Source organism: Drosophila innubila (genome assembly GCF_004354385.1).
Source record: "Drosophila innubila isolate TH190305 chromosome 3R unlocalized genomic scaffold, UK_Dinn_1.0 2_E_3R, whole genome shotgun sequence".
In the NCBI taxonomy this organism is placed as follows: Eukaryota; Metazoa; Arthropoda; class Insecta; order Diptera; family Drosophilidae; genus Drosophila; species Drosophila innubila.
This window is the reverse complement of record NW_022995380.1, coordinates 12,289,252-12,316,069: the sequence shown is the minus strand read 5'-3', so window position 1 is coordinate 12,316,069 and position 26,818 is coordinate 12,289,252. Positions and strand designations below refer to the sequence as shown.

General features: G+C 35.9%; 3 protein-coding genes across 8 annotated transcripts in view; all 3 read right to left on the bottom strand.

Annotated features, from left to right (window-relative positions):
- LOC117791962 (diacylglycerol kinase eta) overlaps window positions 1-21,786 on the bottom strand; it is a 41,064-nt gene extending 19,278 nt beyond the window's left edge. For all 5 annotated transcript variants that reach the window (XM_034631904.1, XM_034631905.1, XM_034631906.1 and 2 more), the window contains exons 1-2: window positions 21,553-21,786; window positions 17,430-17,543 (exon numbers count right to left, since the gene is read on the bottom strand). In XM_034631904.1, coding sequence (XP_034487795.1) covers window positions 17,430-17,543; window positions 21,553-21,786 — 348 coding nt within the window. The remainder of the gene's footprint in view (window positions 1-17,429; window positions 17,544-21,552) is intronic.
- A 2,205-nt stretch (window positions 21,787-23,991) lies between these two features.
- Window positions 23,992-24,984, bottom strand: LOC117791467 (pyridoxine/pyridoxamine 5'-phosphate oxidase). Its single transcript, XM_034631227.1, has 2 exons — window positions 24,188-24,984; window positions 23,992-24,126 (listed from the first exon to the last, which is right to left on the bottom strand). Exons 1-2 carry the CDS (start codon window positions 24,893-24,895, stop codon window positions 24,052-24,054), a joined length of 783 nt encoding a protein of 260 aa, XP_034487118.1. The 5' UTR covers window positions 24,896-24,984; the 3' UTR covers window positions 23,992-24,051.
- Window positions 24,985-25,254: 270 nt separating this feature from the next.
- On the bottom strand, window positions 25,255-26,242 carry LOC117791468 (pyridoxine-5'-phosphate oxidase). Of its 2 annotated transcripts, XM_034631228.1 has the most exons (3): window positions 26,205-26,221; window positions 26,085-26,144; window positions 25,255-26,027 (listed from the first exon to the last, which is right to left on the bottom strand). In XM_034631228.1, coding segments are annotated over exons 1-3 (741 nt in total). In that variant the 5' UTR covers window positions 26,206-26,221; the 3' UTR covers window positions 25,255-25,347. The 2 variants fall into 2 exon arrangements, with proteins under 2 accessions (XP_034487119.1, XP_034487121.1); XM_034631230.1 differs by having other exon boundaries at window positions 26,085-26,242.
- Window positions 26,243-26,818: the final 576 nt, after the last annotated feature.

The window sequence follows — 26,818 nt, the reverse complement described above, 5'->3', positions numbered from 1 at the left end:
TCGATAATTAAAAAATTAAACGTACTTTATGTGCATCTTAACAACTAATATGAAACACAATTTTGGGAAAGCAACCTTCTCTTAAAGCGCTTATCATAATTCCATTCAATTTAATTTTATCTATTGTCAAATCAAAAGCAGTCTTATGCTTTTTTGTGGAATTTATTTATAATTGGTATAATTTGGAAGAAAGTTAATGAGAAAACTGAACATGTCAGATAACTATAACTTACTCGTGAAGTTGCGCTACAGGCAAAATAATTGTTTTTCCTTAAACAATTTGTTTTACGTAGCCAATTGCCATAAATACTGGTAATATCCGCGACCTTTTCTTTCTTAGCGTAAAAGCCGTCGGTTTGTCTTTAACCGTCAATTGCAAGCACTATATTAAAGATATAAACATTTAGCAGGAATTTTACACGATTTGCAGCAGGGTATGTTCAATCTAATCTCTTTTTTTTTTTGCATTCGCTGAGCTCTTCGACCTATGGGGATTGAACTCCAAGTGGATGTAGTTATTCATGGAAGTTGCTGTGTTCGGGTCAATCACAAGCACATTAAGCAAATTGCTACATTTTTTCGTTTTAGCCAACAGGCAATAAGCCAAAAAGGTGAAAAACTTTGATTGCATTATACCGAGATTTCCCACACCTCATTACATTAAACTGGCCAGGCGTAATCATTAATTTGCGCACTCCTCCAAATCCTGCCACCTGGCTCAAGAAATTTCCATTCATTCTTGCCCATTACCTTTTTTTCATGGCTTGCATAAAACTTTCGGGTATTCATATCAATTTCTTTACATTACTTTTGGGCCGACTTTTTCTGTATACTTCTTTCTCCCCATCATCTTCAACTTTCTTTTTTGCGCAAAATCACTTAATGGTGCACGAATTTCCCAACGAATGGCGACTGAACCAAAAAAAAAAATAGCTGGTCAAAATACTTTCAGAATTATCGCAGTTAAAAAGTGCTGACCCACCGGTTGAGTGCTTCAAATGACCTCAAGAAACTTATTGAGAATAATGTATTCAAAATGACATATAATAATAAAAGTAGGCTTTAATCAATTAGTATGAATTATGAATTTGGGTTAAATTCTCTAAATGGATCCATTTAGGGAGATTAAATATTTTTTCGGTTATGAGTACTATCATCTATTAGATATTTAATAAGTCCTTGAGTGTGAAGGTTATACACAAGTACAGTTTACTACTTTTTATGTAACTACACTTATTTGTATGTAATTTTGCATCGATTTGGTTGAAATAAACTTGTCATTGAAAACTTTTTCTTCAAAATTTTTACTTTTTTGATGCCCTTTCTAGTGTAAATAAAAATAAGTAAGAAACGTTAAAAACATTCTTGTAAACGACTTTTGCACTTTTTGTAATCTTTTGTTTGCAGTTTGTCAAGTCTCTCTGCCCTTAAAAGGAACAATTTCCTTCAACTAAATGTAGATAGGAGGAAAAACGGTAAGAAAGGAATATGAAAAGTTTAACAGAAAAAGATGTACATTTGTGCATTAAGCAGCTTTCAGGTAGCCAACAAACTGAAAAATGTAAAGTGGAAAATGTAAAATGGCATGACAACCCTTAGAACAAGCATCTCTTGGGACTGCAAACAATTTGGGATCTAATTTGTAGCAGCTAGTAGATTGTCTTGGTTGCTCATGCCTAATGCGTCGACTGATTGAAGTTGAAAGGAGAAACAAGAGTTGGGAGACTGAGAAGTGAAGGTTGTAGGGAAACAGGGTTAAACTTGTGGGCTGCTCCGTGGGCGCATTACATTTCATTTGGCGTGTTAAAGTCGCGTGGCTAGAAATTGCTGACATTCTACACGTAATGGCGTTACTTCTAATGGCCATCACTTAACAGTGGCACAACCCAACTCCCCTTTAGCAAGCTGGTTATTAATGTGCCATAATATTCATATTTATTTGTCAGTAACCAACCCAACTTTTTTCGTAGTACGCAGTTTACAGTTCTCGTTGGTAATCAATGCACACACAATTAAAATTTCACAATATTTCAATGACTATGCAGTTTGTGTAAGTCACCATTTAAAAATATAATTTCTAAATTAAGCATAGTAGTACATAAATACTCTTCTAACAAAGTACACATATATCTGGGACTTTCGAAAATTCTAAAAATATTCTAATAAAATATTCACTCTTGTGTACATTTTATGCCAAGACAATAATAAAAAGATTCAATTAAGATTACATGAATGACGAAAGTAAATTGATGTGAACACTTATTAAATTTGGCTAAGTGTGCAATTAAAACTTTGTGACTCCCTTGACGTTAGAGCTACAAGTTCAACAGATTCCCTTACAAAAATCATGTAAAATTTAATAAAACTTCAACCTGTGCTTGCTAAGATTGTAAAACAAAGTAAAAACAAAAAGCCGCTGAGGAGAAAATATGTAAGAATGTCTTTGGCCAAAGTACTTGACTATCAGATGACTTTTACATCTTGCTCTGGAGTACATACTCATAGAATTTCTTTTCCCACGCTTAAGACAACCCATTTTAGTCTTTCTTTTGTGACAGCAGAGATTACTTCTGCTCTTTGTTAAACGAGATTAACCATTGTTTGTTAGAAATAGGTGTGTTACTGGTAGTTGCTATGAATATGAATAAGTCCTTTATGTAAAGAATAAAAATGATAACTGAGTGACACGTTTTGGCAAATCATTTAAATAGGTACACAGCTAGAAGTTTGTCACGACGTGCTTATTGGTCTTAACCAAGTTTGGGTCCCATTTGGCAGGGTTGACAGTTAAATGACAATAATTGTGATTAATAGAAGGTCGCTTCAAATTGGTTTACCACAGACAAATGCAGTATTGTTGCGCATATTACGCATACGCGGTGTGTACCACAATTATTTGTGACACATCTTGACTAATAATGAAAATTAATCGCAAGCTATGTGTTTATTGTAATTTATTATCATACATACTTAATACAATATACAATTTACATACGAATCAAATGTATTTCTTATATTACTTCTGTGCCCCAAAAAGTATGCTACCAAAATGGAAATCACTTTGCTTTCTGCCTTTAGGAACATTTGGCAGACATTTTGGCTGTTTGTTCCACAATCGAGTAGGCTTCGTTGTATTATGCGTGTCAAGTATGTGTATGCTCTTGTCTAAAGGACCATCGACGTAAAACTACCGCACATTCAACTTTACCCTTTTTGCTTAGACCTCTCTCTGTGTGTGTGTGTGTGAGTTGGTGTGAAAGAATTACTTGGCGAATAAAAATCCATAAATAACACTTAAGTAGTGGCGGCTAACAAAGAAATATGCTCTCCTCATATATATATATATATATATATATATATCTGTTCATATGTATGTGAGCTTGTGCGCTCTTGAGTGTGTTCTTCGCCAACGGGCACAGATGGAACAGCAACAACAATTACAACAACAATGCAACCGTATATGACTCTTTGAAGGCAACTTTGATTGCCCGAAGTGTGGTCGATGATTTTTTGCTTTGCATGCTTTGTTCTCAGAAAATTAAATTGGACTTTCCATCACCTTGATAGCATTGCCTCCAAGCAGAGTACTTTGATGTTTTCATTTTGACGCCATTTGAACTTTCGATTTTGTCGCTTTTCATAGGCACTTAACTGTCGATGTCAGCTACTGAAATGAAGTACGTCAAAAGCAGAAAATGTGACAGGACTACAATACAACTTTAAGAAATGTATTTAAATATACATATGTGGCTGTTAAGCTTTGAATATAACGGTCGCGTTTATAGTAGTCTTAATAAATAATAATATTTATGGTTTAGGCATAAGTAGCCAGGCTTAATTTCATAATCTTAGATTCACTTTCATAAAGCGCTTATATTTATATTTTAAAACACATAGATACACTCACACACACACAGTCTAACATGCACCGTGATCTATGCTACATTATTTATGAGTCTCAAATGAAAAAAAAAATGTGAATACGAGCCCACATCGCAGTACAACATATTTCAAATAACTTTAGCAGAGCAGACATAGCGACAGCGACGAAACGCCACAGACACACATGACCTCGTTTTGCGTTTGATAAAATGATGTATCCTCCTTCCCTTTACAAAAGCTGCGAGCCAGAAAGATGTCTGATATAAAGTAAAGACGATGCCGGAAATCCGGCCAGGAGCGATCAAGCCACAATGGCAACTGACAGCCAGAAAACATGGCCATGTAGGACCAATGTGGGCTGTCCATTTCATTGCCCTTCATCACCATCCCTCTACATTGAAGTCAAATAACTTTTTTTATTGTTGCCTGCCAAAAGTTGAGCTCCGTACACTTTAGGCTGCCAGCTGCCTAAAACATGTGCATTAATTTTGCAAAAGGGTGAAAGTTTCTGCGCTGCTCGGCATTTATTGGCTTGACATTTTAGACGCCCCGCATTATAAATTAAAGTTTCACGTTGAAGGACCTTGCGAAGAAAGGCAACATATTAAATCTATATAGAGTATGTAATATCAATAGAGAAACTTTGGATTCCCTTAGAAATTCATGAGTAATATGCAAGAAATAAAATTATTTAAGGCATTAATTGTTAAAAATAAAAAGATATTGAATATTATGGTTTACTTAAAAAAAATCAAGTTCTGCAAGTCTTCAGTCCGTATAACAAGAAAACCATTTTGTGTCTATTCAGACCCTAAATCATTTAGTTGACTTTTCGTTTGCGGAGGCTGTAAAAATTAATATTCATAAAACTCTTCTCATTAAAAGTACATAAACTGTGGGCAAGCATAAAAAGATTTAGATCCCTTAAGCTATCCATTATTGGCTGAAGGCTGAAACAAACACGCATACACCCATGCAAAATAACCGTGAAAGATTTATATTTAATATAAATCCGTGCATAAATTTTAACGTCACGTAACAGGCCACAACGTAAAAGACATAGGCATTAACCTTAACGTAACACGTCAATTCGAGTATCGCCTTCGCCTTTGGCGACTGCCAACACCTTTTTGTCGAGGGACTCAATAGATATTTGGTTGGGGTTACACTTTGTGCATGGATTCGTGCTGTGGTAAAAATTTAAGGGCTGTGCAAACAGTTAGAGCCATTTGAATTTCGGGGCTAAGCCGGATCAGCGAAGTGTTAATGATTACGCGTCCATTTCAGCTAGGCATGTGCTAAACTTTGTTTTCTCTACTCTCTCTCCTTCTATCCCTCTCCCTCTCACTGTCGCTATCTCTCTGCTCATCTCTTTCTGTGTGGTTGCACACTTTGGTTAAGCATGTACAATATTTATTTTTCAAAATGGAAATTAAATAGTTTTTCAATTTGCACTACTTTACATGGGATGAAAAAAAAACTTTGCCAATAAAATGCATTTAATTAAGTTGTTGAAAAATGTTGTTTAGATGCTAACGCTCTGTTTACCCAGCTCGAGGACTTTTAATACGTGTGAAAACATTTTTTTTTTACATGTGCGTGTTTTTAACAGACTTATTTATTAAGCTAAGCTAATGGATTTTAATGTATGTGCCTTAAACTTATCAACTTAACGAGTTAAATAACATGACCATTTTAACAAATTCAGTTCCACTTACATGGTGAAATTCAATATATAAAATTGATGCTGTTGAAGTAAATTGATAAACGAACTTAAATGCTATTTCAAATGCGGCAAGCGTGACACTCGAGTCAAGTGAAATATGATTATATACACATATAAAGTTTAACGAAAATTGATGAAATTTTCCAAATGTTTTTGATTGATTTACGTTGCTTAATAAAAAATTTAGGCACCAGTCGCCGACACCAACGGCAAACACTTTGAAAAATAGAATGTTCCGTTGTAAATAAATAAATCAATAATATTTGCCATGTCAACGAGCTGTTCAGAGCACAGACTTAAGTTAAATGGCCGTATAATTGAAAGCTGACCGACCACCATTCTCTCCAAATGCGTCTTTCAACAATCATTTGTGCTGTCAATCTTTCAAGTTTTCCAAACACCTTCCCTCCCTAAGACTTCCATCCTACTCCCTTATTATTTCTGTACGAGGCGCCTTTCCGGCCTTTTAAAAGAAATTCTGTATTCGTAAATGGTCTGTTTTTGCTCTCGTAATCGCCATTGTAATTTTGCATTTACCTCATTACCTATCGAATGTAAAAGCGTGAGTATAAAGGAGCTTTTCTTCTCGATATTTTATAAATACCTTTACAAAATTTAACTGTATTTTAATTCAAAGCATTGTGATAAACATTTTCATGACGCACGAGCGACTCATTTTACTCAGGCACAACAAAATTAAGGTTTCAAAGTTATTTCAACCTTTTTGCGTTAAAGAAATTTCTGCTTCTTTGCGTCTTGAACTTGTTCGTTATTTTAAATTGTATTCTCGTCGTTTTTTTTTTCTTTTTATAGTCATGATTTTATTTATTTACATTTTGATGAATATATTTATCAGTAAAATTAAGTGATTGAAACTATTCAGCAAATTGAACTTAAAGTGCCAACTTATTTATCTCTATTCATAGCAAAATAAAATTAAATAGTTTAAAATCAATTGTGCAAAAATCTATTCATCGTATTACTATGATTTTTACATCAATAATTAAGACACAAGAAAGTGAATAAAGATGCATTTTCTCGAATTTACTTTAAGCTCAATTGCAGTCTCCAAGCCTTCCATTGTAATGTAAAAAGGCAATTAGTTGGGCTGCGACGTTCTGTCTGACAAGCCACAAAATTACATTGAAGTCAAATTGCAGCATGGTTACGTTGATTTCATTGACATGAAAGGCAAAGGCGTAACTCAGTACGCTGTTCAAGCAAGGGTAAAATGCAGCCCAAACATGATCAAATTGATTTTTGGGTTCCCAGCTACAATTACACAAGGATTGCTGGAACCAAGCCCGTGAAGCAATTAGATATGCATGAATAGATTAAGAAAAGGCATTGGTTTGACATTTGAATCGAAAGCTTTCGAATGAATCTACATACTTTGCATTATTTAAAGGTCTCAGAACTCAAAAGTTGCGTTTCATTGGGCGACTGTGCAAATTTGATGCTGGATATTAAAGTCGCTTAATAAATTTTGTAACACACACCTAAGCCAATGACCTTGTCCTTTTCTGTCGAAAAAGATGATTGAATCGTTGTGTGGTTCTGTTATCTGCTTCTATACTTGTCTTGTACTTGTCCATTGAAACCATTAATCAAGGTTATATGTCAATTTGGATGCACATAACTCTCAATTAGTGTGGATAGCAAACAGGTTTTGGTCATGCAAGTACTTTGGCATTAAGTTTTCATAACGCTGTGTGTAACCTTGAAACATACGTGAATGTTTATACACTTGCTGTGGCGTATTTTCATTTCCGTTCTGCTCCGACCATGCACTCCAGGCAATGCAACATTAATGTGGGGAATAGGTCGAAATGATGTGAGAGCTGTTTAACAAATTTCAATGCGGCTATGCACACTAATGAGCATATTATGCAAGCACTGAGATACAAATTGAAATTCCAGATTTTCTCTAAGATTTAGGTGGAATTTGATTGCATTAACATTGAATGAGATATTGATTTTTGGAATGCGAAATGTTGCTACGGCTAGCGGGCACATTGACATTTATATTTTCCGCCATTTTCCTGAAGCACTTTTAGTGTGCTCGCCCCTCGGCCATGTTTTCCCCACACTGTTTCACGTGTTATGTGTTCATATATGTTGGCAACACTTGAGCGTCAGCATCAACGTCAGCGGCAACGTCAGCGGCAACGTCGACGTCAACGTTGTGTTGTCGTGGTTGTTGTTACACTTTTGTCGCACATTTAGTACGCTTGTTAGCCAAATGTACCCCCTTGAGTTATGCATGAATGTGATGCGGACTTTGCTCGTCCTTGTTCTGTTACGAATGTATATACTTTGTATATACCATCCACTTACATCACATTTTGTTATTTAAATAAATATATCGCGTATAAGCAGACCTCAGATGCAGTCAAGCAGTTGAGGCGTTTTCAGCTCATGCATTTTATAATTTATGAAATGCAACTAAAGCTGCTCTTGCCAAGTGCCGACTTGATTGTCAGCTTTTAATTTACATATTATTTTTTCACTCTAAAAGATAGACCTATTGAATTTATTATCATATACAAAAATAAGCTGCAATCAAAATGCAAATTTTAAACTGCATTCTCTGTCTGTGCATAAATTGTACGGATAATCGCTTTGCCATTATAGAAAATACATTTTTATCAAATTATATGAATAAAAATTAATAGCCATCAAATAACAAAGAAATTGATTAGGTTACATTACATTTTAAATGTGTCATTTGATTTATTTAATTTGTTAAATACTAAAATCTCATTTCTGTAAATGACACTTTATTCAGCTATTTTAAATAATATGCCAATTGCAAGACATTATCAAAATATTTATTTCAGATAATTCTAATTCAATTAGGTCTTCCATAAATTTGATTTATTTACTGTCGAGGAATATTTATTATACTTTTGATATATTATTAAATTTAATACCTGATAATGGCTGCTTTTAAGCAAAATTCGGTATCTTTGCCCTACCTTCTAAAACAAAACAGAAAAAAAATGTACTCTACTTATTTAGTTTAGCTGCCGGCATGATGACAGAAAGAAATATCCGAGGGTCCTCGTCAGTGTCATGGAAATTACTCTCACACAAACAAAGATACCCAGAGCTTTGAGCTTCCGCTTGTCTGCTTTGCTTTTTGCTTTGCATGGAATTGCGTGCTGCATACAAACGAGAGATTAGTTGGGCCCCAAGCGTTAACAACACAAAGATGTGGCTGTGGATTGGATGTTGGCATCAGATGCTTAAATGATACCTTAGTCCACAAGATATAATCATCGGCGCAGGTTAAGAATGGGGAGTCCGAGCTCGGGCAGCGGTGAATACGATGAGCTGGAGTCAAGAAATTTGACCGTGATGCGCCTTATTGTAATGCGTATCGGGCAATTGAAGGTTGACAACGCGTGGTATGCGTTATATTTCGAATGGGTATTAAATTGTCTGGGCTACGGAATCTATTTATTTCATTGATTATGTCATTTCCTATTCGATTCTTATTTATTTCAAGTCAATCGAATTTATGTAGTATGACAAGTTTCAGATAGACAATAAATTGGATATGGTTGATTAGTCTTAGTTTGGGCTTACTAAACTTAACATTTCAATTGAATTGTCGTGTTTTTCCTGTCATACGGAATATGACAAATAAATTAATAATGCTCATAAACTTGATAAAACTTTAAACGTAGTTTTTTAATTTAGCCATTTGAATTCCAAAAACCCTATATTAGTTAATGCAATGTACTGACAAATTCAATCCCATTTGTCCTGAAATTGTGATACAATGGTTATTTTATCCATTGTATTTATTTGATGATACGAGTATACTAGTTTGTTGTTCCTGCTCTTGACCTTTGCATGCAAAATAATAAATCCACAATAAGCTTCCATTTTCTTCAATAGCATGAAATAAACAAGATATTTGAGAGAACAATGGAATCAGTGAAGAAACTAAAAATTGTTTTCAATGTCAGCTACGAGCATATCATCATCATCATCTGCACCATTATCTGAAACTTATGTATGTATGCATGTGTCTCTACATGTCACGTCGCTTTCAATGGCTAAAGAAATATTGAAATAAGTTGAAACTGTCATACAGATGAGCATATATACGTAAATGTAACACTCATGTGTGCACTTGTGTAAATATACATTTTTGTTGTAGGATACACTGAAGAATTTTATTCAGTACACGTGCAGCAGATAACCAAGTTCATTAAGAGCGCAAAACAACTTTAAAGCAAAAAGTCCAGAGTCAAAGGGCGCTCCGTTTAGACCCAAAATTATGTCTCTATGTTTGGGACTCAGCTTAATAAAGAGACAACAAGGGTATGCAAAACAGGTTCAAACGTATGTTCTCTATGTTTATGGTGATTACACTAGCGCCATCTGCTGGTTGCCAGCTGCGTGCAGTTGAGACAATGACAACAGTGAGAATAACTAAAGGCCCATCTTAACTGTATGACTAAGAACTAGCGACATCATAAGGATGTTTCTGCATCCCCATGACATTTCCATCTTTACAGAGCTCCTAATTAAAGAAAAATGCGTTTCATTTTTTCGCTTTAAGTACATATATTCTATAGACGTCGAAGCTTGGTAATAAATATGAGATGGATGAAGTCAATCAATAGTCTTGTCTTATAATAACTAATCGTTATAAGATATATCTTGATAAATCTACTAAGGTCATAGAACACGACTTTTGTAGATTTATTGAGATCTTTGTTCTAACGATTAATTTATTATAATACATAAAACTATATTCTGAATTGGCTTTTTAATTTTTTTACTATTTAACTAATTTATATTACAAAAAGCGTATCTAAAATATTTAGATAAAAACGCATTGATAAAAGCTCTCATTAAAATTGCAACTGGAATTTTTAATTGCTGCTTTTACACCTTGTGCCGAAACTATGTATTTATAATTAATTTACACTAATGCAATTGCAAATAATTTAATAATCAAAATAAACTAAGCAATTAAAATGAAATTAATTTAAAACTCACGGTTATACTGTTTGCAAACAAATATACACAAATATAGACAAACAATGTATTTATGTGGTGGCGTTCTTTTGTTTGAAATCAATGCATTTTCCGACGGATCTGGTACCCACATCAAGGCAACTCCATCGATTTTGCTCAACCCACAAAAGCAAAAAAAAAAAATATTGTGCCCTTTTTTTGGCACGTGACTTGACGTGAAACTACAGAGTGTGTCAGCGACCTCATATGTTACTCTGGCACACAAATTAAAGAAAAACAAACACAAAAGTATAAAAGTAAGAGAGAGAGAGAGAGAGAGACAGAGCAAAATGTTGCAAATCAGCACGCAAAAATTATATAGCTCACAGCTGTGACTTGACAGAACAAATAGGCCTGCGGTGTAAGGGACAAATGAAATGTAACCTATAAATTAGGGCATGTTTGGCATAAGCTTGGGAGAGCATTCCGTAAATTACTTGGCAAAATATTTGTCAGCTTTTCATTTGTTTCATTTGCTTGAATTCCGTTGCAATTCACTCGAGCGCAAATATTTTCACATAAAATGCAAGTCAGCAAGTCGACTGTTTAAAAGCCTTGCCTCATTTCCCATTCTTCTGCCCGCACAATTACTAAACAGCTGAGTGCCTGATGCTAGTTATCCCATGAGGTACATTACTCATACGCACGGTGCGCTTGCAATTTGAACGTGTTTATGTGTGACGCAAATGCGCCAGTAATTATGCAACAAAAACAGCCAACGCATTAGCTGCAATTTGTGCAATCAACTAGGGTTTTCCTTGAATTTGAAAACTCATAGATCATTTAAGAGGATTACGTCAGATTAAGCAAAAGGCTAAGTTAATAGTTTTTTCAGAACAGTCTAGGGCTTTGAATTTGTTAAAATTCAATGTCAGCAAGCCAAGAGATAAGTATCAGAATATGAAATCATTTAATCCAATGTTGGCATTTAAATTTAAATGGAAAACGTATCTTGTCAAAAAAACTCCTCAATTATTCAGTTATGATTCAATAAAAATCAATTATCAATCAGTTGATAATTTTACTATCGACAGCTCAAGGGAATGCAATGGTTGTTAAGTAATTGAATATTGAATAGCTGATTTAAATGCTTGGTAAGGTACTAAATGTTCCGTAGTAATTGGAATTGACGTCATCGAAGTTTTTATGAATTCAGTTAAAATGCAACTTTAATGTGAATTTCGCCATGGGATATATTGGCAATTTCGGCACAATATAAAACAATTTACAAATAGACGAAATGGACTAATAGTTCAATATCTTGTCAAATTATTTAATTGTGAAACGTTTTTTCTTTAATTCAAATATTTACACAATTGAATCGATGGATGAACGCAATTTAATAAACTACGATAAGCATTACATTTCAATTGTGTATTGATTCTATAGTATCGAAATGCCCTTTATGCGGTTTTGCTTTAACTTTAATTAGCAATTGTTCATTGTCCTTACAGATATGTGTGTCCTGGCGTTGAACTTGCCTTTGGCTAAAGCTTTTAAATTGTAACACACTGCGTGCTGGATAACAATAAAAAGTCGTTGAATGTGTTGGCCATTTTTATTGGGCATTATCCAGCCACGAGCCAAATTAGCTAACATGGAAACAGTGTGTATTAGTCGCACACATACACACACACACATACTCCTACATACATAGAGGTACACAAAAGGAGCGTCCGTAAAATGAGGGCTTAATCTCTTTTTCAAACCCAAAAAAAAAAAAAAAAATTAGAAAAAGTAAACTGATCAAAACTGGAACACGGATATGGATGGGAAAGTGGATGTGTAAAAGGCTGTGTGTTCATTGCTCATTGTGTCTATGTGTGGTGTCATTTAAATTTTGTGTTGCAGTCTAGGCACCGTAAACATTTGCACGTAGAGCCGCAGGATAACAACACGTGTGAGTATATGTCGACTGTTAAGGACAACAGCAGGACACGCGCATTGCATGCTGATACCATTCTAAACATGTAACACTTGCAGACATATGCACACATACTCGTACGCATATTCATATAGGCATACACTTATGTATGCATGGACAGTATAGGACATTATGCCTTAATACCTTAGTCTATTATCAGGAGCACAGAACAGATCTTTTATGTATATTCGACTACCTACTTCTCACCTTCTAGTTGACGCAAGTTTTTGCTCTTGGTCTCCATCTTTTGCTCATTATTTCATTTTACTCTTGTTGTTCTGTTTTTCTTGTCTTTTTCCATGCTTCTGTTTCATCTTCCCACTCTATGTCTCATTTTTTTGTGTGCATACAATTTCGGGTAATTATCCCGGTATAAATGTCACTTTAGCTGATTGTTTGGCATCTCCCTGAAGCACCACCCTTCATATTGTTTAGCATTCAATGTGTCCTGTATATCCCTACTCGTCTGTCTGCCTTTCTCTTACTATGTGTCTGTATTTACAATGTTTGTGTGCCGTAGTAATTAGCCACAAAGTGCTACTGTTGCCATTAGTGAACGAGCTAGTACAAGTTAAGACGAGTCCTGGCAAACCAGACACAAAAGGTCAGTGCTCGGAGTTCAATTTATTAGGATAATACTCATTTGCGAACTATTCACTGTCTATTAAATTATTTCTTCAGATCAGCGTGAATGTGTTAAACTCTCTTCTGAGATTCTAATTCTTTTTTCTTTGCTATATAGATTAACACTTACCTAATTTGTTAATATTTATCTTACAAGTTATAAGCTTTACGAGTACGTTGTTATCAGATAATTAAACGCAGAATTTCTACGTGAAAATGAGAACTTGTAATTAATGAATAATGGTAATTCCTGAAAATTAGAAAATTTATGGATCAATTATTAATGTTTAAGAAGTAAATAAAATCCAAGTCTTAGCAGAAAGTAGTACAGATACTTCACAGTTAAATTTGTAAGATTGAGTAAAATAAAAAAAAAACTCTTCTTAAGCAAATCATATCCAGGTATATTCGATATTTTAATTTATTTTTGGGGTATCACAATCAGTTCAGAACTTAGTCAAGCTCGCTCCACTGCAGCCTATCTACTAGTTTGATTGGTTTCAAACTAATTTTTTTCCTTTAAAAGTTAACAAATTCTTTCACAATTAATATTATTTATTTATTGAAATAAGTTAAGCATTTGACAGTCATCAAGCTTGGCATTTGGCGAAGAAACAAACACAAATAATTAAATTAGTCAATTAAAACTTTTGCCAAGCCGAAAAATCTCCAACCTCCAAAATGCATGTTTCATTTTTGGGGTAACGAATTCGGCGCCAAGGCTTAATGTCTAAAAGGCCATGACCTTAATATAGCCGGGTATTAAATACTTATATTGGGGTTTGAGAAGCATTTTATAAGGATGATATTTAAATACACATAAAAGGAAACTACGATAACTTACCCCAAAATATGTTAAAATCGGCTTAGCGTCGGCTAAGACTTAAGGGCAACGATTTACACTGTTGCTTCAGGTAATGCTTCATAAAAACTTTGTGTAGTTTCTGGTTTACATGTTATACAAAAGAATATGCCACAAATGGGCTCAACTTTATAACGAATCCCAAATTGTTTTTAAAATCGTTTTTATATGTTTTTGATGTTTTATTTAGGTACACAGTATAAATGAAAGAGAAAGTTTTGGTCGGTTTCTTATGTCGGCTAAGGATATAATTTATTTTTCTAAATGGTAATTGTTTTAGTTTGTTAAACTTTTTTTTCTTTTTTTATTTGTTGTTTTAAATATTTTTTAATAAACTTTATTTTTTAATGCTGCTTGAGTTCTGATGTTTCACGTTGCTTCGTTGAGTTTGCACTGAGCTTGTCTTCGGCGTGACCGTTGCTTTTATTGGCAGCCAAGTGAAACTCACCACAGATGAGCAGGCAGAAAGCCTGGCCCAGTGGGCATGTTGGAAGGATACAAATATTTACAGGTACGCTCCACGCAGAGGGGTTGCTCGAGAGAGCCACGAAAGCTTTCTCACTCCTAATAAAATTCATACACTTATCAAATATCTATGCAACTACAATAATAAGCATAAGGATTTAACCATCCAAGCAGACTAATTTTGTTTTACTTTGGTATAATAAATAATAAACAATAATAAAAATAATTATTTATTCTCGTCGTTTCATTTTTTGTATTATATTATATTTTATTTATTTATGTAATTGAAGTATTTTACAAAGTATTTTCTTTCACTGTGTCGTAATGTGTAGTCTGGCAACACTGTCAAAAAGCTGTCTCTCCTGGCGCTCTCTTCGGCAAAGCTTTCACGTGTCAAAACAATACCCCCACACTCACACAGCCACAGCAGCGCGCACATGTTAGCGATGCTCGAGTAAAAGCACAGCTACAATTTACAACTGTGGTGACTATGAAAATGATGTTTTGTCGTTGTTGTTGCTGTTGCTATTGCTGGTGGCACGGCCGCGTGTCGCGTGTGAAATAGCGAAAGAAGACAATGAGAAAGAGGTAAAAAAAAAAGCGGCAGAGTCCGTGCCATTGGCATGGACGAAACCCAAACAACGAAAAGTGAACGAAAACAATGCAAACAAAAATTTGCGCTTTTACGAGCGAACGCTATATTCAGGATGAACATCAACGTCATTTCAGTGGAGCTGCCATAGCTCATCATTGTCATAATTTGTCGTTTGTCTGTTTTTGTATGCTTCATCCATTTTCGGGTCCATCTTAGTGCTCCTTGGAATTCAACAGAACCGCCGCCTGGCAATTGTTTGTGTAGTTTTCTACTCTTTATACTTCCGCTTTTCCTCATTTTAAAATAATGAGAAAATGGACTAAGATGGGCTAAGCAACAAATTACCAACCATTTAAGCCACTTGGTTTGAGGCAGGCGCAACATGGCGTATGCGTAATTATAATGGAAACTTTGTGCCTACGTTTAATGAGTTTCTAAGCACTTGGGTCGCGGCTCCTTCAGTTGCTGGCTCTTTTAAAGTGTTTGATACACGATATTAATCTTTTAATAAAGCCTCGTAAAAATCTATTTGTCGAGCATAAAAGAGCTTTTTTCTTTTAGATCAGATCGTAAGTGCGATGAGCGTGACTTCTGTCCATCAAAATGCTGGATTGTAATAAAATGACTCTTGCAATTTAAAAGCTTATTACATTAAAAGTCTTTTTGGTTTGTATTTAAGGATATGTGTCTACAAAGCTGCTAAACATCAAGTACCTGAACTATTTTATAATTGCTTTGTAAAATTTTAAGTATTGTGACCTACATTACATACTCGTGCATGACTTATTTCTAGCTGACATCAGCACGTAATTCTATTTGCAGAACAATGCATTTGCAAGGCGCGAACGACACTTGTGAAAAATAGTTTTATTTGTCAAATGTAATCATATTAATTGATATGGCAGGTTATTCGCAAAATCAATAAAAACAATCGGATAATTGAATGTGTGTAAAATGTTTCCAGCATTAATTTTTTTGAAACGCTTGAAAAACACATTTGTAGATTATCACCAAATTTCATAAATTTTTTATTATTTTATAGCCCTGTTATGTATATAACTATAACTATAATAAAATTTTTCCATTTCCGTTTGAACAATTTTTTCTACTCGTAACACAATATTTGCTTTAATTACCTTGTAAATCATTATTAATTTTAATTACAATTAATTTTAACAGCGGATGCGTTTTAACTTTGTTTTGACTTTGCAGAGAGAAGTGCAGATTTATGTGCTAATTAGCTTCATTGTGGTGATTAATGGTCGCATTTACCATAAAACATGATTAGCTATCACAAAAATTTTACTTCCTGGTGAACGCTTTAATACATTTTTCTGTCAACAGCTGATAATTGAGTTATTGATAATAAAAGGTATAAGTAGCACTGATAGGAAATTAAATTAAAACTATTTTATAAATTTAAATAAAATGTGTGTAATTAAAAAACTGCTGCTGTTGCAATTTGATAACAAAGAAAACCTACCTGGTAAACGCGACCAATGATCCAAGCACTCAAAATAACAATTCAGCATCAATTCGAAAAAATGAAATAGGAACTTTGTTTGCGACCATGTTGTTATGGCACTTAACCATTCAATAAGGTAACTTAATACCCCAATCATAATTAAATTTGTTCTATTTGTTGCATTTCGAAATTTCCAAGAAAATAATTTGAGCACAGCAATTGTCGGGTGTTTCATAGATATTATATCTAAGAAGCATTTATTATTTATGCACGCAATAAACCAATTTAACTAGAGAACATCGATATCAACGAAACTCCCGTTTCCTCTCCAACCATTTTCTATCCCTGTTTGTCTCCCAATTTTTATAACTATCTGTCATTTTATGGTTTCAAGTAGTGGTAATCTTTTTTCACAAAGCAAGCAGGCGTTGTCAAAGGTCAGGGACAGCTTGAAGAGTGTGTTTTGATCCAGGTTTTAAACCAATCAGAAGAATTTCAAGCATGAACGGAAACTGCGCATTTTGCTATCTGTCGACAGTTTTCTAATTGACAGGAAATCGCATAAGCCACAAATGATGATATTTCCAGTTGGCATGCACTTTCGCTACGTATACGCCAAGTGGCCTGACAATAGATTGATTGGCAATTAGACGTAATTAATAGAGGTGCAAGGTTGAAACTTGATTATAGAACGGTTATGTTCTATTTAACGAAGGACAAATAGATATTAACCGCCCATGATGAGTTAAAAGCGCTTTGACCTAATTAATCGGGTCGAGCTGTAGGTCAAAAGTGAAGAAAAAAATCTTAAAGCTTATCTAAGAGTATAATAATAAATTATTAACCTACCTTTGCATCCTTGGCGTAATATAAAAGATTGCGCTTTAAGCGAAAATATCGACGTCTCCAGCGTTGAAAAGACCAAGTGTGCTTGAGCAGGAATCCCTCCTTGATAATGGACGCCTGGCAGATGACAAGAATTGCGAGAATTGAAAGTAAGTGCTGAAGTCAAGTAAATAGAATTTAGTTTCACTATAAAAACACTCAATCTGAAATCAAATTTGCACAGCAATTATACTGCACCTAAAGTTATTGGCCAAGAATAATGGCAACAGTACCAAGTCACAAGTCAGTCCGAGGACACTTCCACAGACTGGTTCAGCATACGCCATGTTGGCCGTCACTTGCCATTCTCAGCGGAATGTCGACATTAATTGACTGCAGGGTAACAAAAGCACTTGGGTGTGGCATCAATGTGACCAGCAATCAATTGTTCAAACAAAGGACACACACACACACATAAACAGACAGCACAATGACCAGGCTTTTATTTGATTTCACTGCGCTTGCAGTTTCTGATTGTTCTTAGAATATGAAAGTGTAAATAACCGTAAGGCAAATTGCTAACAAATTCACAAATAATCCAGTTCAATTGTTTGACAAACAATGTTTTTGATTAGACGCTTTTGGTATACTACTATTGCCATTTCCATTGATTGCAAATTTATGTCCGTTTACCACGGCAATCAAAATTCGCTTTTATTTCACTCCGGTCAATTGCCAATTGCAGGACAATTGAATTCGATAGTGTTTTCCAGTTAAACGTAACAGCATTGGCCAATGCAAACGGAAACCCTGAGGACAAATTCATGAAGTCCGAGTCAAAATACGAAATATTTTATATTTGTTGCACTTGTTTTGAAGCGGAAACGGAAATATTTGCTTAGTTGCAATGCAATGGATGGCCTTGACTAGGAACACGTCCAACTGCACCACTTTATGGCTTTAATAAAATGTTATGTCCATGAAATAAAATAGCTAAGAGGGTTGGTTACTAAATCTTGAAAAATTTAAAATAAATTTTTATGAAAATTATGTGAGAAAAAGTAAAACATTTTTTATTTGAGATTTGCCACAGGTTTTCTTGGCATATCCGTACACTGTCATAGCTAAGTTGAATGAACTCAAAAATGATGTGTGCTTTGATGAGCTGAATTGCATATTTTATAGTTATATAAACCTCCTATCTCTTCCTTACTCTCGCTTTTTGACTGGTGTGGAAAACAATCTTTAGTTTATGTATAAATCAAAATTGTCGCCTTTCGATTCGGATCAGTCCACCATCAATCAATCATTGTTCATTGGCCCCTCAATTGCCATCACGGACCAAATCAGACCATATCACATATACGTCAAGTCATGTCAAGAAAAAAGGGAAGAGAAAAATATGAAAATTATACAAGAGCAACAAACCTTGATAATGATGATAGGCAGCGTATTTGAAATTTTCGTTTGCCGGTTATTGATTTTAAGTTAATACGGCCATCGATACGGGCGACCGGCGCCAAAACTGTAACCAAGATAAATAAAATCCGGTCCGAGCCTTAGATGTAGATACGGCGCCTGTGTTTGTTATTTTTGTGAAGGACGTACCGTCTACATAATGTATGGCCAACGTAAATATAACGTAGAAAGAGCTACGACTGATTTTTCTCGCAAATACGGTTTTTAAACTTTTTTTACTTTAAGTGCCTGTTTTGACTTCGAAATTCTTTTCTCTCTGTTCGAGGCATCTTTAACTTTACATTGCGTTATTTCGTTAAAGCAGAAAGTGTAGCAAAAACAATATTTTACTGGAAAGGATTGCTTTGTCAGTCACGTGAGCACAAATCAGCCAACTGACTGTGTAAATAGTCGTAAATATTTAAACGGCGCCAAAGTTTCATATGTCACTCACACACAGACACATACTGGATGCAACTGAAACTGAGACTCTTGTGTGTATCTTGAAGATACTGCGGCAAGTCTACAAGTGCCAGACAACAATACCAAGCCTTTTGAATATCTTTTTGTTACTTCTCATGCTTTTTAAATGGTTGACTCTCACTGACAGTCTGCATAACTTGAGAGTGGGCTCAATCTCAGCTAAAATACAGCAGAAGGCCTTAATAGGTCTACACATACGGACTATTTATACCCGTTACTTAAAAAATAAGTAAAAGGGTATATTGTGTTTTCAAAGTGATACAATTGATTTCTTTTCAGTACTTTTCTATATATTGAAATTAGAAACGGGTACCCTATGGTCGGGATCTTGACTAAAGCATTTCCCACTTGTTTTTGAATTACTATTTACTTTGACTAACTATTTATTTCGAATATATATCAGCTAGTTAAACTCTCTTAGCGATTATTTCATATTTATCAGTTACAATAGTTTCCGTATGTTGTTTTTAGTAAAACGTCCACATGTGTGTATTTGTCTATAGGTGTTCTATTGCTTTGTTGTTGTTGTAGTTGTAATTCTTGGCGGCACCCACTGTGGTATTGTTGTTGTCTGTTTATTGTTTTTTTGCTTTTACATGTGTATGTAAAGCCCTCACATAGCCGTCTACAGACAAGCTTTAAAACGCGTTAGGAGAGTGGACATAGCCCACTAATAGCGCACTTGACTGCAGCTTGTCACAATCAGGCTAATGTGTTTTGTGGTAAGCGCTTGGGTTTACAAAGCAAATAACAAATAAAAAATGGCAAAGAAAACAAGTAGATGGCAAATGTAACTTTGTAAAAGTCAAGGCAAGTGATAAATGTGCTCAATTTGAGCACAAATTGCAGTTGAAATACAAGAGAAAAACAAGCGAATAATAATTGCAATGGTGTAAATCCTCTTTGGTATATCTAATATATGTATCAATGTAATATACGCATTTTGAATGAAATTCGGATTTGATAGAAAACTCACATTTCGCTTTAGACTCAACCGCATGTTGATGTGCAACAATGCGTATGATTAGCAACAAATTACCATATTATTCATACGCCATGTTGTCCAACTGAGCAACCGGATGATGTCTGAAGAAAGGCATTGAAAGAAAGAGCAAAATAATGGCGTTTAAAAAGAACGAATAGAGAAAAAAGAATGATAGCCGTGAATCGCCCTAATATTGCGGGGGTATCAGGAATAACTTAATTAAGGCGCTCGTTTGTTTCAAATTCTCATGTTGTTGCATTTTGAGGTTTTCACATTTTCAGCGGCTCTTCTTTCTTTTATTTTACGGTTTTAGCTTTGCAACTATGGCAACTTTTAATTAAAATACATAAAGACCACAGCTTTGCGAGATTTTTATACAATTTGTAGGGTTTTTTATTTCTACTCGTAAATTAATTTCTTCTTTCATATTGTGTTAAGGCGCGTAGCTAGACAGGAACGGCATCGAAATGTAATTAAAAAAGGGCTTAAAATGGACATACCTTATGAATATGCTACAGTTAAATGTACTTTAATTAGAAGCTAACTTTTTTATTTATAAACAAGTAAAATCCTTTTTTAATAAAGCCTCGGGCTAAAGGGGCATATAAAGCGTAAATGTAAAAATATATTACAAGAATGGTATAATAAAAGAAAAGTATTTAAGTTGAAATCGGTTTTTTATGTATCGATTTAAAATGCACTGCTTGCGGCTTTCTGTGTACGCCGCAATATTTACAGACAAATTGCACAATAAATATATAATTTGAATTCTGAAGCGCCTTATAGACTCGTCAACTCATGACTCAAGGACTCATAATTTGCTCACAGTGCAATAAACAAGTACACGAACGAGTACCAGTATAAAGAGTAACTGTTGAGGCATGTTGGCTTTTGCGTCCATTAAAATATTTACTAACCACTTGAACCCAACAACTGTGAGCTGACCTTTTGCAGAGCACAAGCCACTCCAAGCCACAAAACATAACAAGCGCCAACTCTTCCTCACACACACAAACACACACATATACACAAACATTCACAAGTGTACAATCGCGAATGAAATACACCCGCATACACGCCAGAGTGCGTTTACATGGCAGGCATATAACTTCCGCTCCAGAAACTTTTGCTTTTGACGTGCTCGTGTGCATCGTCATAGTCAATAGACGTCGACTCGTCAAAAGTGGCGAGTGACAGGGGCAGCAGGGGAGGGATACTCACCAGATTGTTATTGCGTTTGGTGGACATGCGTCGATGAAAAATGCGCGCTGGCTCTGTTTCGATTTCCGACTCCGACTCGGATTCATCACCATCCCGGCTAATGGCAATGATCGGTATGATGGGCACCGGTGAAATGCTACCCGAGCTGCAGGCGCTGCTTAATCCACTGCTCAGACTATGAGTCCGTGGACTGTGGTTGTCCACGTGCAATGTGTTGGGCTTTAAATTGGCCATTGTTTGGATGTTTGGATGCCGCTTAACTTTCAGTTATTGTCTAAGCTCGGGTTTCTTTTGTGCAATTACTTTAGCATGCTTCGAGGCGCTTCAGTTAGCCAGTTTCGATTCAACTGTCTCGTTGCGGGCACAGCGTTTAGAGTTATATAAAAAAACCCTTTGTCAGGTAGCCGCCAAGTAGCCGCAGGTGGCCTTTCAAGCTGATTCTGCTTCTACTGTTGTTGTTTCTGTTGCTGTCGCTGCTTTCCATGCTGTTGTTGCTTATGTAAAAATCCACATGCCAGCACACATACACACAAAAAGACACACACACGCACAAGCAACTGTAGTACTATTCACATACAAAGAGACATGGAAACAGACACGCCTCTCTTTTCCCTTTTACCGTTGATTAACAGGCAGTTATTATATTGTTGCTCTTCGTTGTTGTTTTTTATTTTTGCTTATTAGTTTTCTACGGTTTGAGTTTTATACATTTTTATAGCCTACTTTCAGGCATTTCATATAAATAATGTGCGTTAAAAATGTAGTCAATACATAAATACAAATAGCAAAAATACTTGCACACACACACACATGTACATACATATATTTAATTAAGTGACACTAACTAGTTTTGAATTGGAAAAAGCCATTAATCTAATGCACACTCATTAGCTACACATAGAAAAATACTAGCAAAATGTTGATACGAGTACACAAAACAGTTCACAGTCGCAGTTGATAATAATTGAATTAGTATTGTTTTCTCTTAGATGACAACTTAGATTAAAACTCATTTGGATTCAATTTTCGATTTGGACTGCTCGCTTTATTCCGCTGGGGGCCTGACTTCTAAGGAGCTAAGGACTGGAAGCAGCGAACTGAGCTGGTGACAGAGACGCGGCGTACTGAACGAGACCGCAACCCTCACTGCTGGCATAGACTCTTTGTGCTAGCAGCGGCCAGTGGCTTCCGTTGTCCTGAACAGGGTTGCCACACTGCAAAATTAATTCAGTACTAAACTTTAAATACATATGTCCCTTTTCTAAAGGTATGAATAAATATCTATAGTTGCAGTTGGGTTAAACAATTATTTTCTTATTGAATAATTAACAACATTTTTTAAAGCATAGTTTTGTGCTGAAATATAATTAACACATGTATTACGAAGCCAACGTTTCCAGGGAATTTGACAACTCTTTTCAGGGAGAGCACAATATAAATTGGTTAGCCTTCAACCAACAAGTTCTCGTGCTCTTCGTCATGTCGGAGCTTTCTCAGCGACGCTTTATCTTTCCGTCTTCCTCTTAATACTTTTGTTTCACTTGCACAAAACAGAGGCAAAAGGCAAATGAAGCGAGCAAAACAAAAATAAGCAATTGGAATGGCATGCAAAGCGAAGATGACAACAAAGTAAACGCCAGCTAGATAGATAGAGAGAGAGAGAGAGAGAAAGAGAGAGAAAGAGAGAGAGAGCAACAAGTCAGTTGGCATTCTAAATAAGAGAAGCTTTATTCTCCGTTATTCACTTTTCCGGTTTAGCGCTCATCTTTGACTCTCATTATTTACATTACAGTTGACTTACCAATTCGTGTTGTTGTTATCATTCTCCTTGTTGTTTTTGCTGCTGTCGTTAAATATTCCGCCGGGCGTTACTCCTTACGCATCGCTGCAGTTCTTCAAGAAGGTCCCTTTCATGCTTTCCCTCGACCACGCTTTCTCATTTCCTGTCCGAGAGAGCGCTTCTTGGTTTTCACTTTGTGTATAATTCTCTAGCATTTTAAATATACTCTGTTCATTCTCCTGACTGCGTAGAGGTAGCTAGTGTTGCCACCGCACCATAATTTGCGCATATGGCAGCACCGAACAATTTGTGTGAAAGGGAAAATACTTTATTTGGATGGGATCTGTCAAGTTATTCCCTATATCAATAGTTATATAGGTATTACCAATTTAAACGACACAATTTAGTTGCTATATATCTTTTAGTATGCTGTTTTTAAAAGAAATTTATACTCGAGTGAATACACCGTTAGTCCAGTAATTGTTTAGACAAAATTTAAAAATTAAGTTTTTATATTTTGAATAAACGAATATATTATATTCGAATATATTACATTAATAAAGAAATAGTGAGATCCAAAGAGTTTAACTTTGTATATTTAAAAGTAAAAGTAAAAAAATGTTATTATTTTTTCTCAAAAAGGGGTGGATACTCCTGCGTTTTAGCAATTTAAATGAATATATATTTGACAAACAAATTTTAATTTTCAGAGTGATCTCTTAATTATCATGATCTATGCCTCTATCAAAGACCCAATCATAACGATCTGCATTCAGAGTACGATTTCTCATGCCCTGCAACAAAGAAGACAATATAAGTTTGTGTTTTCCACAATATTCCAGGGTATTCACTTACTCGTGGTAGCGTCAGGCAACGTCGAAATCGCATGCATTGCGTGTCCTGGAAGCCACGGCTTGAGTCAAAGAATTCGTACAGAGTCGGCTTGAGCTGGAAACCACCCCAATTGTGAGGAGCGGGAATTTCTTCCACTTGCTTGCCAAACAGCTTGATCAAAAGCTTCACGACCTTGTCATAAATGGAAATGCCCAGAATAAGCTTTGGAAGTTGAATTCCGTGCATACTGAGCTGCACTTGTCGTGGATATTTTCCGAATTGCCGTTCAGCCTGCAATGCGCACACGGGACTAGCAATTCCTGAGATGTGAACGCTGCGATCCATTTGCGGCCAATGGAAATGCAGCGATACATGGGGATTATTGCTAATCTCGCCCGCCTGGCGACTGCCCAGCGCCGTATAGAATGTTATGCCGGAGGGATTAATCTGTTCGACGTTGGTCAGCCGAGTGACGGGCTGCCCGGCGGCATCCACAGTGGCCACACATGCCACTCTCGGCTTACATTGGGGAACTTGCTGCTGTGCCGCAAGCAGCCATCGATGCAAGATGGAATACGGCTCCCGAATGGCCAAGTTCTCCTCGCAGAGTTTCCGTTGTGGCAAGGCTGTTGAACCATTTCGTATTGGACCCTGTTTGCTAAGGAATGACAGCAAATTGGTCGAGAGTGTGACAATCCGTATCCTTTGTTTATGAGCTCGTACCCGCATTAGATGATTTTAATATTCACATGCCTAAAATTTTCAAATCAAAACTTTATAATATTCGTACATATCGGTTGAAGGGTCGGGAAGAGGTATTTGAATCTCAAAAGTGTTAAAAACAAAATAAAGGCGATATTTTTAGTATCCGCATTACTTGTTTATTGTTATCAGCTAAAATTTTAAGTACCAACTAAGATATTCAAAGATGTTTTCAAGTACTGCATTATTATTTCATTGTAATTAACTAACATTCTCAGTAACAACTGAGATATAGAAAGATATTTTTAAGATCTGCATTATTATTTCATTGTTATTAGTTAACATTCTCTAAGTACCAACTGAGAAACATTCTATGAACATGAAAATTAAATATCAATAAGCTTTATTTTTTTTACTCTATAACAAGCATTTTGGAAGACACAACAAATGATTTGCATTCAGTTCCTTTGCCTCATGATTTATGGTGCGAGTCGTTCATAAACCCAACCATTTTCCCCACAATGCACCAACTTGTTGTCGATTTCAGACTCGACGTCAGGTCCACGTCGAAAACGGATGCGATCGTGCAAGCGATCCGTTTGTCCTTGCCAGAACTCGATTAGAGTCGGACGCACTAGATAGCCGCCCCAATTGGGCAACGGCACCTCGCCGTCGGGGCCAAGTTTCTCCTTAATGCTCGTTTCTATCTCGTCCAGGTAGCTGCGAGAGGGAATGCGTTGACTTTGCGGACTGGCGGCTGCTCCGATTTGGCTAGCACGTGGACGCTCATGGAAATACTTGAGGGACGCTGCCTGTGGAATCTTCTCGGCGACGCCCTCAATCCGAACACTGCGTCTCAGTGGCATCCAATAGATGGCGATTGCCACATTTGAGTTACCGGCAATCTCCTCGGCCTTACGGCTGCCGTAGTTGGTAAAAAATGTAAAGCCTTCTGCTGTGGCCTCCTTGACCAGGACAAAGCGATTTGAGGGTTTTCCCTCGGCATCCACTGTAGCTAAAGCGGCAGCATTTGGTTCCAGAATCTCTTTGGTGTTGAGCGCATCGTTCAGCCAGTCACGGAATACACAAAACGGATCCTTCACGCTTATATTCTGCTCCAGAAATGCATCTTTACGTTCATGGTACTTTAAACGCAGTGCTGATGAATAAATACATTTTATATGAATTACAAATCAAAGTAAATTAAAGTTGTTACCTGAAAGTTGCTCCATTGACGCAGCTTCGCTCATTTTACGTACAATTTGCAGAATTCTCACTGTATTTGAGGTTGTGCAACGATTAGTATTTGTTTAAACTTTAAGCACCAGCAACGTACTTGTGAAAGGTCAAATTAACTTGCAAAATCCAGTACTTTATTTATTTGCACTGCTCTAATCTCCAGTTGTGATAACGCAAATCAGCTGTTGTTTTGAGCACAAGTGCTGCCACCCTGTTAAAATTTGGTATATAAAAAAAAATACTGAAAACACAACTGTTGCCCAACAGCTCTCGAATAATAAAATATATGGCAGCACTGATTTTGTTCAGCCCTGCGGCTTAAAAATTCCAAACAAACCGCAAAGCTTTTGTGTGTATGTGAGTGTATGTTTATTTGTGAGAGACTGTTGTTGCTTTGTTGTTTTTGCTGATGTCGTGCTCAGCTCTGTCGGCTTTCGTCCTGTCTGCCTTGCCCGATGACGATGAAATGTGAACATAGAGAGAACAGAACAAATTCAACACGAGCGGCTGCTGGACGTGTGCGAAAGCAAAGCGAATCGAGTGCGGAGCGCAAGCGAGAATTTATAGAGAAAGGCTGAAGCAGGGCATCACGTTAATTAATAATACAAAAAAGGAAAAGAGAATATAATCTCAATTCGACAAAGGCGAAAAGTTCAAAGACTTGATTAAACTACAGTTATTTTTAGTTGCTGGTTGCTATTGTTGTCTGTC

What these genes read in the sequence shown, in the direction of transcription:
- LOC117791468 (XM_034631228.1), bottom strand. An exon ending in GTCAATGGAGCAACTTTCAG is followed by an intron (nt 26,028 to 26,084) that starts GTAACAACTTTA and finishes TTTATTCATCAG; the next exon opens with CACTGCGTTTAAAGTACCAT.
- LOC117791467 (XM_034631227.1), bottom strand. Translation starts at nt 24,895, where the DNA reads ATGCGGGTACGAGCTCATAAACAAAGGATACGGATTGTCACACTCTCG. An exon ending in GTTGCCTGACGCTACCACGA is followed by an intron (nt 24,127 to 24,187) that starts GTAAGTGAATAC and finishes TCTTTGTTGCAG; the next exon opens with GGCATGAGAAATCGTACTCT.